The 20,164-nt window shown below is 39.2% G+C and overlaps 1 protein-coding gene across 6 annotated transcripts in view; it reads right to left on the reverse strand.

The window, feature by feature from the left end:
- Positions 1 to 20,164, reverse strand: part of ppp1r13bb (protein phosphatase 1, regulatory subunit 13Bb) — a 58,889-nt gene that overhangs the window by 14,037 nt on the left and 24,688 nt on the right. For 5 of the 6 annotated variants that reach the window (XM_051655749.1, XM_051655750.1, XM_051655751.1 and 2 more), the window contains exons 6-8: positions 4,354 to 4,455; positions 1,335 to 1,509; positions 298 to 494 (exon numbers count right to left, since the gene is read on the reverse strand). In XM_051655749.1, the coding sequence (XP_051511709.1) occupies positions 298 to 494; positions 1,335 to 1,509; positions 4,354 to 4,455 (474 nt within the window). Of the gene's footprint in view, positions 1 to 297; positions 495 to 1,334; positions 1,510 to 4,353; positions 4,456 to 14,073; positions 14,185 to 20,164 lie in introns of those variants that run through there. The other variant, XM_051655753.1, reaches the window with a different exon arrangement.

Raw genomic sequence — 20,164 nt, forward strand, 5'->3', positions numbered from 1 at the left:
ATATTGATTACCACAAAAATGAATTTCAACTTGTCCCTCCTTTTCTTTAAAAAAAAAAAAGAAAAAAGAAAAAATCTGGGTTACAGTGAGGCACTACAATAGAAGTGAATGGGGCCAATCCGTTTAAAGACAAAAGTATAGCCACAAGACGTAAACAATGTGTGTGTTAACATGATCTTAGAGTGTTAAAATCGCTTTCTAACCTTTTCTGTGTAAAGTTATAAACCATTTTACATCTTCATTGCCATAATAACGTAACGCTACAAACCCTGTCATCCCGGTAAGAGATGTGTGTACCTGCAATTCCTGGTAGAGTTTGCGGAGCTCCAGGGCAGCGGTTCCAGTGACCTGACCCCCGAGTGTCTGCAGGCCATTCAGTTTGCCTCTCCTAAGGTCCTCCAGCTGCTGGCTGAGCTGATCTACCCTGAGCACGGCGGCCTGGAGCTCTGTCTGCTTCTCCTGGAACAGCTCGCTAATGTGCTCGATCTCTGCAGCTAACAGACAAGAGCAGAGTTATACACACGCAAACTTGCATACAAACACAGACGCACACGATCTAACATATTTTCTCCATTACTCTAGGATTACTTAATGTTCAATGAAAATATAATGCATGGCTGCAGATTCTGAACAGGAGATTTCAAGCTATTGCTAGGTTACAGAATCCAAAATTTGCAAGCTGAACAGATGTACTCTACAGCAGATTTGACTTTTATTGTTTTCAGTTTGTCAACCATGTGATGTAGCCTAAATGTTATCACAGCATGAACAAGTTACTCAACTGAAGCTCAAAGCTAGAGGTTTCACAAAAGAAAAATCTTCACAAGTCTTCATCATCATGGCATGAAGTACTGATAATACACAAAAATCTATTTATCGTTCAAGACATTTACACTTATGTAAGACTTCATGTGAAAACCATGTTCAAAGAATGAATGAACACAGAGTTTCCCAGAAGACTGGACAATCCCATCTGGTGTGTGTGTGAGATGTGTGTGTGTGTGTGTGAGTGAGTGAGACTTGCCATTCTGCAAGATTATTACAATTCATAGGCCTGACCTTATGGCATGTGCATTTATGTGTGTGGCCACAATTGCAGTTCACACAACCACATACATTAAGCAAGCTGGCTTAACACAGGAGCACAAAGGTCAGATGTACATCACAATCTCCAGTGGTGACCGGCGATTTATCTACCTGCTCGGATTAGTGTGTAAGTTTCTGTGCCACTAGCATCACCCAATGTAATTGCAAAAATAATGATTGTTTTCAGACAGGTTTCCCGAAGGGTTGCTGTGTCTCAGGCTAACGGTCAATGATTAAGCTGAACATACACAGGCTGCCGTTGATGACTTTGCTATAGTCCACTTGGCCCCTCATGGCACGGATCTTGTTGAGTTTGGCTTCCTGACTCTCCACCCTCTCCTTCAGCCTCTGCAGTTTGTCCGTCTCAGACACAGCCTGCTGCTGCCGCCGCTCCTGCTGCTTCAGATAACGTAAGCGTTGCTCCTGCAGAGAGAGTACATATATTAGAATTAGGACTGGGAAATTTAACTCAATCATTTAATTTTTTATTTATTTTTTTTTGTTATTAACAATTTTTATTGATTCCAATGACAAATCAAACAAACATAACAGGAAACACGGAATCAAACTACATGAACCTAAACCCTTCTCTCCGAACATTCCCCCCTCCCCCACCCGACACAAACACACACCCCAGTGGCCCAACAGCAAACCATGACACACAAATAAACAATAAATCGATTTATCATTTATGTTGAATATATGCCAGGTTCTCACCCACACCTATTATATCGCTTCTGAAGACATTGATTTAACCACTGGAGTCTTATGGATTACTTATATGTTTCCTTTCTGTGATTTTTGGAGCTACAAAGGACTGATCAGCATTCACTTGCATTGTAAGGACTTACAGAGCTGAGATATTTTTCTAAAAATCTTTGTTCGTGTTCTGCTGAAGAAAGTCATTCACACCTGGGATGACATGAGGATGAGTAAATAATGGGAGAATCTTCATTTTTGGGTGAACTATCCCTTTAATACCTGTAAAAATGTGTCTAACTATCCGCAAAAAAAAGAAAAAGAAAATAATGTATTTTTTTTAACATACTAATTAAAATAAATTATGACTAACCAATTTCTTGCAAGTTCTTTGAGACAAAGTACTAAGTAAAAATACTTAAGATGATTTTTAATGTTGTAATGTATCATGTATCATAATTTAATTGCAAATAATCATGATTAATCACAGAAAACTGTGCGATTAATTAGTTAAAAAATCTTAATCGATTAACAGCCCTAATTAGAATACAAAACAAACATACAACTGGGGAAAACCATACATGTAACGGCACCAGTAAATTGTAAGAGACACTAACAAGAATTGAAACATACAAATGAAAGTGTATATTGAAATGTGCAACAACTATCGTAGATAGGCTTTAATTCCACCAGATTCCCAGTTCATCTAAAAAGGCTCATGTCTGAAGAGTGTAAAGCCTGTGAGATCAGTGCCATTACTCAGTTGGAGCAGGGACTGTTTAAGCCTGGGGCATCTGTATTGCTCTTACAGAACAGAGTGCATTCAGGACACCACTACACCATCTTATTACATCAGAGCAGCGCTTAAACAAGACAGACAACCTAGTGATTTACTGTCTATGTCAAGCATGCAGAGCAATAGCAATACTTCTGGGAACTGGGACTGTAGCAAACATTACATACAGTGCTGATCTACTGAGAACATGGCACTGAATCTACAGCGCCATGGCAAACGATTTTGAGAGTGTGCAGTCTGAATTGAATGTGATAAAAAAAAGAATGGGTACCACGAAATAAGACAACACATCTTTTTTTGCATTGTCTTGGCTGGCTGCTCTCTAAAACAAACATACAACACAGCTAGTGTAGTCTGATTCTTGAGCAAATGACTCTTAAGAGCAGGTTCGTTTAATGAATCGCTTAAAAAGACTCAGTCACAAGTTATCATTTTTTAATTAGTCTTACGAATCCACTGAATTAACTCACTAATTCTGACATAGCATTTTTTTCACTTAGCATTTTTCAATTAAAATATAAATTAAATCATGAAATCATTAAAATATGTTACCAAAATAATACTGTAATAAAACAGAATTCTGCAGTAAACACTTAATCTGGGTTTCTTTTTCATAATTTCTCTCTCAATCTGCAGAGAACACAAACATATCCGAATGAAGTGAATTGGAAACTGTGTCTCTGAGTGAGAAAACTAAAAATGGCACATGCCATGGTGGACTTTCAATGACTGGAGGCTCAGTGTCATCACAGTACATTGACTAACAGCAATAATAACAGCCTGTTATACTAACAGTTCTGAGAACAGTGTTCTCATTATACTCTAAAAACCTGAATCTGATCTTGGAATAATGTCTATAAGCAGATTCCACGCTTCATTCCATGTTAAATGACGAAACAAAGCTATTTAGCTACTGCGGATGAGAAATACCTGCCATGACATAAAGAGCATGCCAGTGTTGTTTGCTACATAATTGCCATTTTCGACTGTGAGGTTCAGTTTCCCACCTCAGCCTGAGGTTCCCATGACAAACATCCCTATAATGGTTAGAACACACTACTGTAATGACCATTACATGGTACTGAGGAAAACACTGAGATGAGGTAAGTAAATTAAATATTTAATAACAATACTGTCCTATGTACAATAACAATAAAGAGCTTAGGCTTGTTTAGGAACAAAGTATGAGGTTTAGCTGACAAGCTTTTGCATTTCAAATATTTTCACTCAAACTTTTAAGCCCAATTTAAGTCTCTGTGTATTTTTATGCTTATTAACTAAATCAAGGAACCATTTTACAAAAACTATAAATGAGACCACACAGCCAGTGTAATTCTATATTCTGTCTGAGGTGTTAAACTGAAGTGGGCCAAAGTGTGCAGTTACCTCAAGTACTTAAGCTCTGTTCCCAGAGATGCGATCCCACCAAATCGCCTGCTCGCTGTATGAAAATTTGGTTCTAGCCAAAATAAATGTAGATTTATATAAAAAAGAAAAAAACCCAACGTTTCCCACTAGTTGGTGGCAAACACCACCATATAGTCAAAATAAATGGTCACTGTTTTTGGAACGACAGCAGCTAAAGAAAATTATCCACAAAAGCAACAAAATCTAAATACCATACTCGAACACTCCTAAGAACAGTGTGTTATTCATGTTTGTTTCAATAGAATATTTTACTGGAATATACATAGGAAATATATTTGCATCTGGTTTCCATACACATAAAAACAAAGATCACCATCAAAGGGCACATCTGAGCTTGTTACTACCTTAGCGACAAGCATCTGTTGCTGGGCCTCAATTTGCTGTTGCTGACGAGTGGCCATCTCCTGCAGCTCAGAGAGAGTGAGCTCAACACGAGGGTTTCCCACCTACACAAGAAGAGAGAGAAAACAGAGAGAGAGAGAGAGAGAGAGAGTGAGGGAGGGAGAGAGAGAGAGAAAAAGGAGGGTCAGTTAGACAAAAAAAAAAAAAAAAAAGAGGGACATTTGCACACAAACATAGATGCAAAATAACAGATTTGATTCTATAGGCACACACCACATTTTTTTTTGTTGCCATTTTTTATTGATAGACATAGTAGTAGAGAGACAGGAAATCAGGGTGTAAGCAAGAGGGAACAATGATGGAAAAACTACCCAGGCCAGACTAGAACTGTTACATTTGAAACGTGTAAGATTTACTGTGTAAAGTAACATCCAATTTTACAACTTTGTTGCTGTAAACCCTAAACTGCCAAATGGATGATTTAAACAACTTTACAGCTCAGATAATACATGTTTTATTCATTTCATTTTTTTTTTTATTTATTGCTAATATACAATCACAAGACAGAGAACATTCAACAATGCTTGACACAACCACCAAGATGAACTGAAAAACAAAATAATTAAATAAACAGTATCAAAGTAGCACAGACAAAGAGTAAAATTTAGGACAGATGGGATAATGAATAAAAGACACTAAACCAGAATTCACTAAAACAAATGTTTTGACAGAGGGACAAAGTTTCAGTCTTTCTATTTTCCATTTTGTTTTTTAAGGTATACATGGAAAATACATTTGCAGATTGTAATACAGTGTGTGTGTGTGTGTGTGTGTGTGTGTGTGTGCGCGCAAGTTTTGGATGAAGATTTGTTTGTAGTTTGAATATTTATTATCTTTAGGTGTATATGGAAAGCAATGTTGGTGCATTAGGAGAGAGAGGAAAAGGTGCATGTGCCATATTTGTGCCACTCTAAGTCCTCGTGGTGGTGTAGTGACTTGCCTCAATCTGGGTGGCGGAGGACGAATCTCAGTTGCGTCCGCGTCTAAGACCGTCAATCCACACATCTTATCACGTGACTTGTTGAGTGCGTTACCGTGGAGACCTAGCATGTGTGGAGGCTTCACGCTATTCTCCGTGGCATCCACGCACAACTCACCACGCGCCCCACCGAGACCGAACCACATTATAGCGACCACAAGGAGGTTAACCCAACGTGACTCTACCCACACTAGCAATCGGGCCAACTGGTTGCTTAGGAAGCCTGACTGGAGTCACTCAGCACGCCCTGGATTCTAACTTGCAACTCCAGGTGTGGTAGTCAGCGTCTTTACTTGTGGAGCTACCCCAGCCCCGGGTAATACACATTTTAAATTTATGAATGAAATTTAAATTTAAAAATGAAGAATTAAGTGCTTTTATAAAACTATAAGCTTAACATTTTTGCCTTTAAACCCTAAAAAATATCCACATTCACTTCCATTGTAAGTGGATTCCTTCCTTACCGTAACCCAGATTTACCTTCTTTTTTTTTTTTTTTAAAGAAAAGGAGGGATGAGTTGAAATAATATTTTGTGGCAATCAACATTATGCCACAAATATTGTCGATTGAGCCCGGATTATTCCTTTACATTTCTTAACTAAACTATTGATATCGATATTTGTATCGGCAGATGTTGTTCTAAATATCAGTAACAGCACAGAAATGTTGTATCAGTGCACCCCTGCTCGCAATGACTCCATCAAGGCATATAACCCTTAAAGGGATAGTTCACCCAAAAATGAATATTCTCTCATTATTCACTTACCCTGATGCCATCCCAGATTTGTATGACTTTCTCTCTTCAACAGAACCCAAATAAAGATTTTTAGAAGAAGATAGAGCTCTGTCAGGTCCTTATAATGCAAGTAAGCGGGTGCCAGCACTTTGACGGTCCAAAAGTCACATTTAGGCAGCATGAAAGTAATCCATAAGACTCCAGTTGATCAATTAATGTCTTCTGAAGCAAATTGATAAGTTTGTGTAAAAAATAAATAGATAATTAAAACGTTATTAACTTAAAAAGTGCTTCCTGCCAGCAGTTGATGCATCACGTAGCTGTCGTGTGATGCAAGTGCATCAGTGTGTTCACGCGAGAATTCGGAAACATCGCTTATTTACAAAAGAATGAACGAACGTCACACGAGAGTTCAGCCGTTTCAAACAGCATCAGAGCACTGGACGGAAGCTCTGATTTAAAGTTAAAAAAAAATTCATTATCGACTTGTTTCTTACATACACCTATTGATTCACTTCAGAAGACATTCATTGATCGACTGGAGTCGCATGGATTACTTTTATACTGCGGAAACAAAAGATAAGGAAAGCTTCAGGCCCAGATGGTGTTTCACCTGCATGTCTTAGATCCTGTGCTAACCAGCTGGCCCCCATCTTCACACTGACTTTCAATAGATCACTGGAACAGTGTGAAGTCCCATGCTGCTTCAAATGCTCAACCATCATTCCTGTCCCAAAGCAACCCAAAACCACAGGACTTAATGACTTCCGGCCTGTCGCCCTGACATCTGTGGTCATGAAGTCATTTGAGAGACTGGTGTTGGCCCACCTGAAGGACATCACTGGTCCCTTTCTAGATCCCCTTCAATTTGCTTATCGAGCAAACAGGTCTGTGGATGATGCAGTCAACTTGGGATTGGATCATATCCTGCAACATCTGGACAGACCAGGGACATATGCAAGGATCCTTTTTGTGGACTTCAGTTCAGCTTTCAACACCATCATCCCAGCTATAGTCCAGAATAAATTACACCAACTCTCTGTTCCCATGTCTATCTGTCAGTGGATTACCAGCTTTCTGACTGACAGGCAGCAGCTTGTGAGACAGGGGAAATTCACTTCTAGCACATGTACAATCAGCACATCCCAGGGATGTGTGCTCTCCCCACTACTCTTCTCCCTCTACACCAACAACTGCATTGCCAAGGACCCCTCTGTCAAGCTCCTGAAGTTTACAGAGGACACCACTGTCATCGGCCTCATCCGAGATGATGATGGGTCTGCATACAGAAGGGAGGTTAAACAGCTGGCTGTCTGGTGCAGTCAAAACAACCTTGAGCTGAACACGCTCAAAACGGTGGAGATGATTGTGGACTTTAGGAGGAACACCCCAACACTGTCCCCCCTCACCATTCTAAACAGCACTGTGGCAGCAGTGGAGTCATTCAGGTTCCTAGGCACTACCATCTCACAGGACCTGAAGGGGGAGACCCACATTGACTCCACATTGAAAGGCCCAGCAGAGGTTGTACTTCCTTCGCCAGTTGAGGAAGTTCAACCTGCCACAGGCGCTGCTGATACAGTTCTACTCAGCAGTCACTGAGTCTGTCCTCTGCACTTCAATATCTGTCTGGTTTGGTTCAGCTACGAAATCGAATATCAGAAGACTACAAAGGACAGTTTGGACTGCTGAGAGGATTACTGGTTGCCCCCTGCCCTCCCTTCAAGAACTATACACTTCCAGAATGAGGAAAAAGGCTGGAAAAAAATCACCCTGCCCATTACCTTTTTGAACTGTTGCCTTCTGGCCGACGCTTCAGAGCTCTGAGCACCAGAACCGTCAGGCACAGGAACAGTTTTTTCCCTCAGGCTATCCTTTTCATGAACAGTTAAAACTGCCCCATTGAGCAATAATTAATGTGTAATACACAGCTTAGGCTTTTTATATTATCCAACACATCCAACCTCTCCTGCCATTACATTCCCTTGCACTGTATAAACGATTTGTATTTAGATTTGCACTACGTATGTGTATGTGTGTATGTATGTATGTATGTGTGTGTGTGTGTGTGTGTGTGTGTGTATATATATATATAAAATTACACACTGTGTTACAGACACACAAGGTGACACACACAGGTTTAAATGGCAAGTAAAAGGTTAATTTCCCACACCTGTGGCTTTTTAAATTGCAATTAGTGTCTGTGTATAAATAGTCAATGAGTTTGTTAGCTCTCACATGGATGCACTGAGCAGGCTAGATACTGAGCCATGGGGAGCAGAAAAGAACTGTCAAAATACCTGTGTAACAAGGTAATGGAACTTTATAAAGATGGAAAAGGATATAAAAAGATATTCAAAGCCTTGAAAAGGCCAGTCAGTACAGTTCAATCAATTATTAAGAAGTGGAAGATTCAGGGATCTCTTGATACCAAGCCAAGGTCAGGTAGAGCAAGAAAGATTTCAGCCACAACTGCCAGAAGAATTGTTCGGGATACAAAGAAAAACCCACAGGTAACCTCAGGAGAAATACAGGCTGCTCTAGAAAAACACGTGTGGTTGTTTCAAGGAGCACAATACGACGATACTTGAACAAAAATGAGCTGCATGGTCAAGCTGCCAGAAAGAAGCCTTTACTGCACCAATGCCACAAAAAAGCCCGGTTACAATATGCCCGACAACACCTTGACATGCCTCACAGCTTCTGGCACACTATAATTTGGAGTGACGAGACCAAAATAGAGCTTTATGGTCACAACCATAAGTGCTATGTTTGGAGAGTGGTCAACAAGGCCTATAGTGAAAAGAATACCATCCCCACCGTGAAGCATGGTGGTGGCTCACTGATGTTTTGGGGGTGTGTGAGCTCTAAAGGTACGGGGAATCTTTTGAAAATTGATGGCAAGTTGAATGCAGCATGTTATTAGAAAATACTGGCAGACAATTTGCATTCTTCTGCATGAAAGCTGCACATGGGACGCTCTTGGACTTTCCAGCACGACAATGACCCTAAGCACAAGGCCAAGTTTACCATCCAGTGGTTACAGCAGAAAAAGGTGAAGGTTCTGGAGTGGCCATCACAGTCTCCTGACCTTAATATCATCGAGCCACTCTGAGGAGATCTCAAACATGCGGTTCATGCAAGATGACCAAAGACTTTGCATGACCTGGAGGAATTTTGCCAAGACGAATGGGCAGCTATACCACCTGCAAGAATTTGGGGCCTCATAGACAACTATTACAAAAGACTGCATGCTGTCATTGATGCTAAAGGGGGCAATACACAGTATTAAGAACTAAGGGTATGCAGACTTTTGAACAGGGGTCATTTCATTTTTTTTCTTTGTTGCCATGTTTTGTTTAATGATTGTGCCATTCTGTTATAACCTACAGTTGAATATGAATCCCATAAGAAATAAAAGAAATGTGTTTTGCCTGCTCACTAATGTTTTCTTTAAAAATGGTACATATTACCAATTCTCCAAGGGTATGCAAACTTTTGAGCACAACTGTATATATATATATATATATATATATATATATATACATACATACACACACACACTATATTGCCAAAAGTATTCGCTCATCTGCCTTTAGACGCATATGAATTTAAGTGACATCCCATTCTTAATCCATAGGGTTAAATATGACGTCGGCCCACCCTTTGCAGCTATAACAGCTTCAACTCTACTGGGAAGGCTTTACACAAGGTTTAGGAGTGTGTTTATGGGAATTTTTGACCATTCTTCCAGAAGCGCATTTGTGAGGTCAGACACTGATGTTGGACGAGAAGGCCTGGCTCGCAGTCTTCACTCTAATTCATCCCAAAGGTGCTCTATCGGGTTGAGGTCAGGACTCTGTGCAGGCCAGTCAAGTTCTTCCACACCAAACTCGCTCATCCATGTCTTTATGGACCTTGCTTTGTGCACTGGTGAGCAGTCATGTTGGAACAGGAAGGGGCCATCCCCAAACTGTTCCCACAAAGTTGGGAGCATGGAATTGTCCAAAATCTCTTGGTATGCTGAAGCATTCAGAGTTCCTTTCACTGGAACTAAGGGGCCAAGCCCAGCTCCTGAAAAACAACCCCACACCATAATCCCCCCTCCACCAAACTTCACAGTTGACACAATGCAGTCAGACAAGTACCGTTCTCCTGGCAACCGCCAAACCCAGACTCGTCCATCAGATTGCCAGATGGAGAAGCGTGATTCGTCACTCCAGAGAATGCGTCTCCACTGCTCTAGAGTCCAGTGGCGGTGTGCTTTACACCACTGCATCCGACGCTTTGCATTGCACTTGGTGATGTTTGGCTTGGATGCAGCTGCTCGGCCATGGAAACCCATTCCATGAAGCTCTCTACGCACTGTTCTTGAGCTAATCTGAAGGCCACATGAACTTTGGAGGTCTGTAGCAATTGACTCGGCAGAAAGTTGGCGACCTCTGCGCACTATGCGCCTCAGCATCCGCTGACCCCGCTCTGTCATTTTACGTGGCCTACCACTTCGTGGCTGAGTTGCTGTCATTCCCAATCGCTTCCACTTTGTTATAATACCACTGACAGTTGACTGTGGAATATTTAGTAGCGAGGAAATTTCACGACTGGACTTGTTGCACAGGTGGCATCCTATCACAGTACCACGCTGAAATTCACTGAGCTCCTGAGAGTGGCACATTCTTTCACAAATGTTTGTAGAAGCAGTCTGCATGCCTAGGTGCTTCATTTTATACACCTGTGGCCATGGAAGTGATTGGAACACCTGAATTCAATTATTTGGATGGGTGAACAAATACTTTTGGCAATATAGTGTATATATGTATATATATATATATATATATATATATATATATATATATATATTTTGTCTATTGTGTATTCTATATATACTTTTCTTTTCAATATTTATTTTTTAATCAACTTTTAATTATTTTTTAAAAGTCTTGTTGCTGTTTTGTATTGTTGTGCACTGGAAGCTCCTGTCACCATGACAAATTCCTTGTATGTGTAAGCATACTTGGCAATAAAGCTCATTCTGATTCTAAATATGACTTTTGGACCATCAACTTGTTGGCACCCGTTTACTTGCATTATAAGGACCTGACAGAGCTCTTTCTTCTTCTAAAAATCTTTTTGTGTTCTGCTGAAGAAAGACAGTCATACACATCTGGGATGGCATCAGGGTAAGTAAATAATGAGAGAATTTAATTTTTGGGTGAACTATTCCTTAAATTATGTGGACTGGTGCCATGGTGCTTTCACAGCAGCCCAAACTGTCCTATAACCACATGGGAGGGAATAGCTGAACCTTTTTCAGCTGCAAGAGTTTTGCTTGGGCATCATGAAGGTGATAAAGACAAAAAAAAAAAAAAAAAACTGATTGTGAGAAAGAGAGATAGAACTATGTATCTGCAGGGCTCAGCATAGTGAGAGCTGGGTGTGAAATGACCTCTGGCTGAGTAAACACTCACAGCTTAATTATAGCAAGAGTGCTAATACTCACGTAGGCCTGCTTTCACTTCTAGCTGAAATGGTCTAAAAACAGGCCTGTGTCTGAGATGTATCCCAGAATCCCACTCTGTCACTCTGCATTCTGGATGATAAGCGCAAGCTGTCCATCACTGTGGCTTTCACTAGGGTGTCGCCATGGCAGCAGAGAAGAACTGCCGTGCAGCAAAGATTAAAGGCACCCAACTACACAGACAGCAATTGCCATCATAGGCTGCCATTTAGAGCAATTAAGCAGAACTGTAGTCAATTCAAGGCTCACAGTACATGATGTGAACAATGAACATAAAATGCAGATTTATGAAAAATAATCACACAAGTGATGCAAAGAGCCACAGATGAGTAATAAGTTGAAGAGGCTCACTATTAAATTTCATGATAAAATGTATGGGTGGGTTAGCAAACAATTTATTCAGACTGTGGTCTTCTGTTCTGCAGTGAGAAGATACAGTATACAAAGACAGTATTGGGAATGACAGATTGGGAACTTCACTCTTAAGCCATCTTTACACTGCAAAGGTGGCAAAGAAGCTGCATTTGAAGTGGCATTTAGGTGTATTTACACAGACTGTTTAAAGCTGCTCAAAGCATGCATAAATGCATTTACACAGCAATACCAATTGCATAAATAATGTTATGAGACTGATGTTTTAAATATACATTTATGAATAAGGAAATATGAAATGAATGAAAATATAAAGTTATCCGCTAGACATTCCCCACCACCACTGTTACCCCAGTTTATTCCAGGGAGACAATGCCTGTAGTTTATGTACTGTAATTTAATTTCTATTGTAAACTTTGTTATTGACAAATAACCTATCGCTATCAAACAAAGGTCTGTTTACTCTGTTTTCCATGATACATCATAATTCCATAATTCATGATTAGTGGGGGTTTTTTCAACTCTGTGTGTGGAAATTGGCAGCTAAATCATCTGTGGTGTATCTGTGCACATATATCGTTTAAAACTGATTACACCAGTGGTTTAAGCAATAGACGAGTAGTGTCACATTCTAGAAAAATTACTGTAATTCACAACAGAAGTAAAGATAAAAAATAATATATATATATATATATATATATATATATATATATATATATATATATATATATATATAACAAAATGATAACTAAATAAGGTCAAATGTGCAAATGAAACATGCAAATAACTGTTTAGTAACCACACAACAAACAAAGTGAAAGAACTCCTGCTGAGTACTTAAACTTATTCTGTATTTTTATTTTTCCTTATGAAGGGAACCTTCAGCTACCTACCTTTGGCTGTCAGTTTCTCCATGTGCTTAAATTCTCATATGCAACCATATATCATTTTGTACTGATTTTGATTTCCAGTACTTACAAGAAAAAAAGTGAAGAAATGTAAAATAGCTTGAGCAGGTTACCCTGCCACTAGAAGTGGGCTTACCTTTAAAACTCAAAGAGATTTTGCTTTGTGTTATGTCAATAAAAAAAACTGTCCCTTCCATTCAACTAATGATTAGTGATTGCTCAAAAAAAGAAAAACAGGTTATGCCTGGAGCACATTGCCCAATCAAGTTTGGATAAAATGAATTGTCATTTCAAATCAGCATGAGGTATTGAACTTTGTTCCACTACATTCAACTACTGCTTTTTTGAGACTTAAACAAGCTATTTGCCAGATCTACTAAGCAATATTACAAACACTGGCACAGACAATTTGTTGTGCCTCTCATTCAAATTTGTCTTATGACACCAGCACAGAAATCAGCTTCTTCCTCTGAATTGAAAAGCTAATTTATTTTGTTTCAAAAAGCAATTACAGTTTGTTTGCAGTTCAATAACAGCTATCAGCACATAAGGAAGCAGTTCCTCTTCTCATTGAAAATATGTCTGACAAGTGTTTTTGTATGGCTCATGCACCCCTAATACAAACAGCAGGTGGGGTTGTTTATGCACATTGACAACTCAAACCAGAAAAAGGCATTATACCAACACATTTAAAAAGGTTTCTGCCACAATAATGTAATACATTTGAATGATCTGAATTAGCATTTTCATTACATTATATTTTATATTATTTAAATATATTTATAATTATTTTTTTCGGGATGCCTTTCACAGCAAATATTTATATATGCAATTAATTAGTTTAATTTATCAGCACATCATGTGACATCGTTATACATAAAAAATGTATGTATCCATTTTTCAAATCATTAATTTGATTAAAAAAAAATTTAATCGACTGACAGCCCTAGTTTATGCCTTCACATTCTGCCTTAGTCTTGTTATAAAACAGATACTAGAACTCATCATTGAAACTGAAAGGTCTATCTATTTTAAAGTCCATCAAATCAAACAAAGAGCCAAGTTCCACTTTAAAAAGCTTTTTAGTACAGTTCTGGTAACTTTGCTTTATAACACCAAAGTATACCATATCATAGCTAGACACTTACCTATTTAAGTTCAGCTTCCCTCAGCACAGTTTACTCAAGTCCTTGATCAATGATGACACAACTTTTCATGCAGGTCCCATCAGCACAAGCTCCATGGCAGATCTCCCAATGTCATTATAGCTGAAATGACACAACTCATTTTGCAAGGGGAGAGATTCACGGCTAAAAGGCCAATTGTGTCAGGCTCCGTTTACCCACACAGCCGACTCTGTATCGCCACATCACAGGAGTTCAAAAGAGACCATGTCCATGGCAATGTGGCGCAAGGCACGACATACAACAGGCTGATTTGATTATACGTTTCTGAGGTAGTTCTGGAAGGAAAAAGGCCTCACTCTCCGCAGTATTTTCTGACATTAAACTGAGCGAAGTCTCGGCTGCCCTCCAGTCAGACTGCATGATCCTGCCTGCCCTTTTTTTCATATCCCTCTTTACTAGATGCAGTTGTGCAAATACAGCTGTGCATCTCCAGGGAAGGCGTAAGGGTTAGTTTGACTGTAGTTGTCCACAGAGCAGTGAAACTCGATGCTTTTTTAAAACAAAAAGCCTAGAGAGGTAAATAAAGCAAAATATGGCTTTAATTTAAAGAGCATGAACAGGCTACATAACTCATGTGGCAAATCTGAAGAGAGAATCTGGGTGAGGGAAAGGGAGCAAGAGGCAGCTTGCTTATTTGCCAACTAAAATTACCACCAAGAGGTCAAGAACACAAGACTGAGGGACTAGCTTACTCCTGCCTTGCCTTATAGGAAGGCAGTAACAACATGAATAACTCTAAAGAAACCTCTCTGTTAAGGTTTGCAGCCCAGCGCCATGTTCTACAGATCACGAGCTAGAGAAGAGTGTGTAATAGCCACAGCACGCATCTTCAGAAGCTTCACTCTCTGGAGTTCAACATTAATTGACTTCTTTCTGGAGTTCACCCAAAAGCTCTTGAGTGATACAAGCATGGGACAGTCCTGTTTTCTCTAAACATTTTGCAATGCAACAATTTACCCCTCACCTCAATACATTTGAAGGTGCTGTAAGCAATTTCTGCAGTTTTGCTAACTTTCACCATTTTGCAAACTTCAACCACACACCCTCACATTCTCTTCAAACAACAAACCTCGCCCTCTAAAAGACATGCCAGCAAACCAGATTTCCCAAAACCGCAAACGGGCAGAGAAAGTTTATGATGGCTAGTTTTCTGATTGACTAATAAAGTGTGGGCTACTTTTCAAATTGTTTTTCTTTTTTTTTTTTTTTTGCTGTTTACAGTGACTAGGGCTGTCACAGAGACAGGAGTGTTTATTAGGGCACCTCCCTGCAAAAGGGTAAGAACAATACCAGGGTTCTCCCTCCATTGAAATTGCTGCAGAGGCCGGTCAATCGAACTTTTTGGCCACCAAGGCAAATATAATTAAATTAATCTCGCGTGCGGCGCTATATACGAGCTAAATATGCTTTTCATCTGAAACATGCATTTGCGCTGTGCGATAGAACGCTGGTTTTCACGCAAATGTGGCGCAATGATCTGCTCTGCTATAACCTATTGTTTCTCTGGAGTTTGCGCTTCATCCGGGCTTCCTTCGATATCGTGGTGCAGACCACAAAACTGATGTGACCCATTTGAATTCTAGTGAGAACTTTCTGGTTTAAAGTGTTATGGAGGAAGTCAAATCTCTCAAACAGTAGACAGCCCAAACATGCTAAACATCATTGAATGAAGAGAAGGTGAGGAAGAGAGACAACACTGTGCCATGCGGCAAAATTAGGGACACACAATATATCGGAGGGCAATATATTATTGGCAGATAACTGGGAAAATCGCAATATTATTGCGCCGATAATGGAATTACTGCCCATATTTTCGCCGATAATTTCTTAACGGTTTAATTGCTTGTGGCTGAGAATCTCTGACTGCTTGCTCTCTTCAGGCATAGACTCGGGCAGCCATAAGTGACAGTGTGTATGCAAAAACACACAGCGTTTGTTAGTGAGAGCCAAACTTGTGTCACTCTGTAAGGATTATTTCAACATTTCTGCACCTTATGTAGTTTTGGGGCTGGTTTCAGTCGGGATCATTTGCTGTAAGTAACAACATGCCATTCCCCATATTACGTTTATGTTTCATGAAACAATAAATGAAAACATGGCAAAAACATTCATGCATGCTTCTTGGGGGCAATCGTTTTTGCTTATAACATGAAACAGAATATGGAGAATATATTCTTCAAATTCATATTACCGCACAGCATCGTGATTAAAATAAGCCCAAACACAACCTAACATAGTGCATAGATCTTGAAATAATCCTCAAAGAACGATGTAAGGGGGCTAAAGACACTAGTTTGTGTGTGAAACGAATGTGCTTGTATTTTACGAGTTGAGACTTTCTAACGTTATAACTCAAGACTATATGATGTTCCCGATTCCCATTCGGATTTTCGTGATTACATTTTATAAGTTACACAATGGAAATGTCACAGATGAGCGCTGTAACAAGCATCTGTAAATGAGATGCTCATGAGCACAATGTGCAAACACACAACACACACAAACCACCGGGGTCCCGAAGCAAAACCAGTTGAGAACCACTGTCCTGAGAGAGATGGTAAATCAGTCAAACAACAGTACAATCCATTTAACTGATACCCTGACAGAACAGATTCATTTACTAAACCCCTTCTTATTGTACAAAAATTCCCCTAACATGTCACTTAAATCGCAGGAGAAACTCTGGCATTAAATACTGCATCTCTGCAAGGCCGTGTTCCCAAATCAAAGCAGCTTTGGATGCAACGTTACATGTTGCAAAGGCACATTAGCCAAAGCTGGCAGTGAAATATCAGATAAAGTTAAGCTTGTCTTCCTACAGCAATATGATTTTACTGGTACGTACACAGCCAAGGAGCTTGATAATAAATAGTAATTTAAGTAACATTCCTTCATCACTTTACAGAATGCACCCACATGGACATCATGAACAGCTATGATTCTTGGCATGGACGAAGCACGTTATAATCCTCTTTCCTTACTAGGATTTAGACCAGTGCTCATTTATTGGCATTGGCCTGAAAGCTATTCAGGTCTTCTTAGAAGAGGATGTAAAAGACATTAATTTTAAACGTGGCATTAAAACACCAGGTTTGTGACCACATTTAAGATTACAGTTTAGGAAGTCTGAAGACAAAGTTCACAAATAGTTATCATACTATGTGCATTACTAAACTGTTTAATGGGAGACCATTTCTTTTCACTTTTGCTTTGCCACACCAACATCTCTGCTTTACTTTACTAGCCAACTATTGCACTTTGTATTGCAATTCTTACTGCAATTTTAGTCTAATTACTGGACACATCTCACAAAGAAATGTCTGGGTAATTTTTCACCCCAAAATAATAATAATAATAATAATAAAACATGTTTTCCATAAAGAAAATTAAACCTATTTTTTGGACTATAAAGATTTTTTGCATTGTTACAACTTAAAGGCATTTTTTTTTTTTTTTGGAGTGTACTGAACTAATGGAAATACTAAAATAAAGTATCGAGTTTTATCTGTAATAAACCTGAAATCATAAATGGTTGTATGCAAGTTCACCACACTGCTTTACCTGTTTTGGTGGAACAAGAAATGAGATAGAAACTAAGAGAATAAAAGATAAAATGACATTTTAAAAAATACTTAAAATTCACAAAGCGAGCACTTCACACGCATAGAACAACAAAGTAAAATGAAAAAGAGTGAAGAAATACAGCAGAAACTGGAACATGTGAAGCCCCGGAGAGAAGCTGCCCACACACATAGGAACAGCCTCAACTTTATGAAACTTGATCTGCCCATACAATTCAGCACTGTGGAGCTTAAAAATGTGAATGCATGATGGACAGGCATAATATTGCTGTATTAGCCATGGCTCTAAGCTGTGCCCACTAAATCTAACACAAGGACAGAGCACGAGAAAAAGACTGACAGCTCTTACCACCCTTTATTGCTTTCTAAGTATAAATGACCACACACTGATTCGACAACATCTGATTTAAAAGTAGCAAAGCATTAAGACCCTGTGAATAATTGGCAATGCATTATTGAAAAGTGCGTAGGATGCTCTCCTTCGGTACATGGAGAGCAGAGGCAGCCTTACCTCAACTCCCTGTTTTTCTCTCCCCGGAGGCACGAAGGCGGCGCCGAAATCTGAGGAGCCAAGTGTGCAGGAATGGAGTGATGAGAAGAGAAGAAGAGAGGAAATGAACAAGTAGAAGAGAATGAAAATGAAAGAGGTGGGGGTGCTCTTAACATGCTCCAACGCAGATGGGCCACGCTGCCCCTCGGACACTGCACACGGTGATGGAAGATTATTGTGGTGGAAGTGGAAGAGACTCTCAGGAAAAGCAAGAGAAAACAGATGGAGTGACAGCAAGAGGAAATGAGAGAAAGGGGACCACCCACTATTTCATATGGGGGAAAAATATTACCTTCCTTTTACAGGCTGGCCACGCATTCAGGGATTACCCTACTGTGAAGGCTGGGAGTGACTCTGTGTGTGTGTGTGTGTGTGTGTGTGTGTGTGTGTGTATGTCAGAGAGAGCATCTTCAGAGGGTGTTTTGCTTCGACAGAGAAGTGGGAGCAGAGAAAGCAGCCCTGCTGTAAAGCCAAGGGAATGAAAAGTGCACTGATCCTCTTAAGAGCGGTTATACCATGAAACGAGTGTAATCCTCAAAATAATAAAGATGCAACAGAAGAATGAGAATACAACAGGATGTAGCCTCTTTTATGAGGTTAGCCTATGAAGAATTTCACTCTTGCATACTCAAAATCATACTGCTGACTTAGCACAGTGTTGATGTGCCAGTGACTTGCCTTGAGTCCTGAGTAGATTATTACTTTCAGTACAGGGATGGGCCGCTCTAAGATTGTTTAGTGTTTAGAAGCAGACAGACTAAGATGGGGCCTGAGGGAGGAATCCGATTAAGCAGCCCAAACAAATTTAGCAGTTGCTGTAAAACAGGACAAGAGCCGTACTCAAGAGGCTCAGACTGTCCAAATGCCAGGACTGACCTAGGGTGGTCAACAGGATGTTGCCACATTTAGGAGGAAGAGTTTAGCCATCCATAATGTGCTGCAAGTTATATTGAATAAAAGCATATACTTAATGCAGTGGAAAATCCAATGAATGACAATGATTTTTGACAACTTTTGCAGTCATTTGTGATTGCTGGGTAAGGATTTTTTCTTTTAAATATAATTTTACATAGATGCCACTCAAAACATTTTATCTAAAGTATTTCTAGTCAAAGAAATGTATTAGAGCAGAGCAAAAGTAGAAAAACATTTATGGGTATTTCCTCAACTTCGGGCACTTAGCACTGTGGACTACTAGAAAGTCAAGTCACATTCTGAAAGTCATCAAAATTCCCACTACAGTGTCATTTCCACCACATCTTAAAATTCTGCATCAGTGTTAATAGAATTATGTGGTGGAAATGACACTGATGGAAATTACATTTTAATAAAAAATACATTAAAAAAAAGTTAACATTTTATGTATTCTAAATAAACAAAAAAACAAAAGCAAAAAAAAATTTAAACTTTTTGCAAAATGATGCCCAATAAAAAAAAAGGTCTGCTTACAAGTCATATTTACTTTGATTTTTTTGTTTTCTTCAAATGGAACTTGTATCAAATTTCATCTCAAGCATGCTTTTCACTGATAAGTCATACAAATAAAATAAAAACTTTGGGGGGGGGGGGATTGTTTGGTGGTAATGAGACCAATACCGTGGAACAGTTGTAATTTTTGAAAAACTGAAATCATCTGAACACAAAAAAAGTTTTTTGTTGATTTCACTCTTTGTTTAGGTTCACAGTTTTAAACATGCAATTTTTTTTTTTCTTTTTAAAATGCATTTTCAGAGTTTATTATTGAAAGTCTTGGACTGGGACAAGGCTTAATCTATAAAGTGTCCTTCACAAAACAAAGAGAAAAAAGTTGAAATCACTGGGACATGAAATTGCCTGCCAAGTTGAAGAACACAACCAAATATTCATCATCTGATTTTTATGATACGAGTTTGTTTTTTTTCTCAGGTTTTTATTTTAATTT

Source organism: Myxocyprinus asiaticus, chromosome 25 (genome assembly GCF_019703515.2).
Source record: "Myxocyprinus asiaticus isolate MX2 ecotype Aquarium Trade chromosome 25, UBuf_Myxa_2, whole genome shotgun sequence".
Classification (NCBI taxonomy): domain Eukaryota; kingdom Metazoa; phylum Chordata; class Actinopteri; order Cypriniformes; family Catostomidae; genus Myxocyprinus; species Myxocyprinus asiaticus.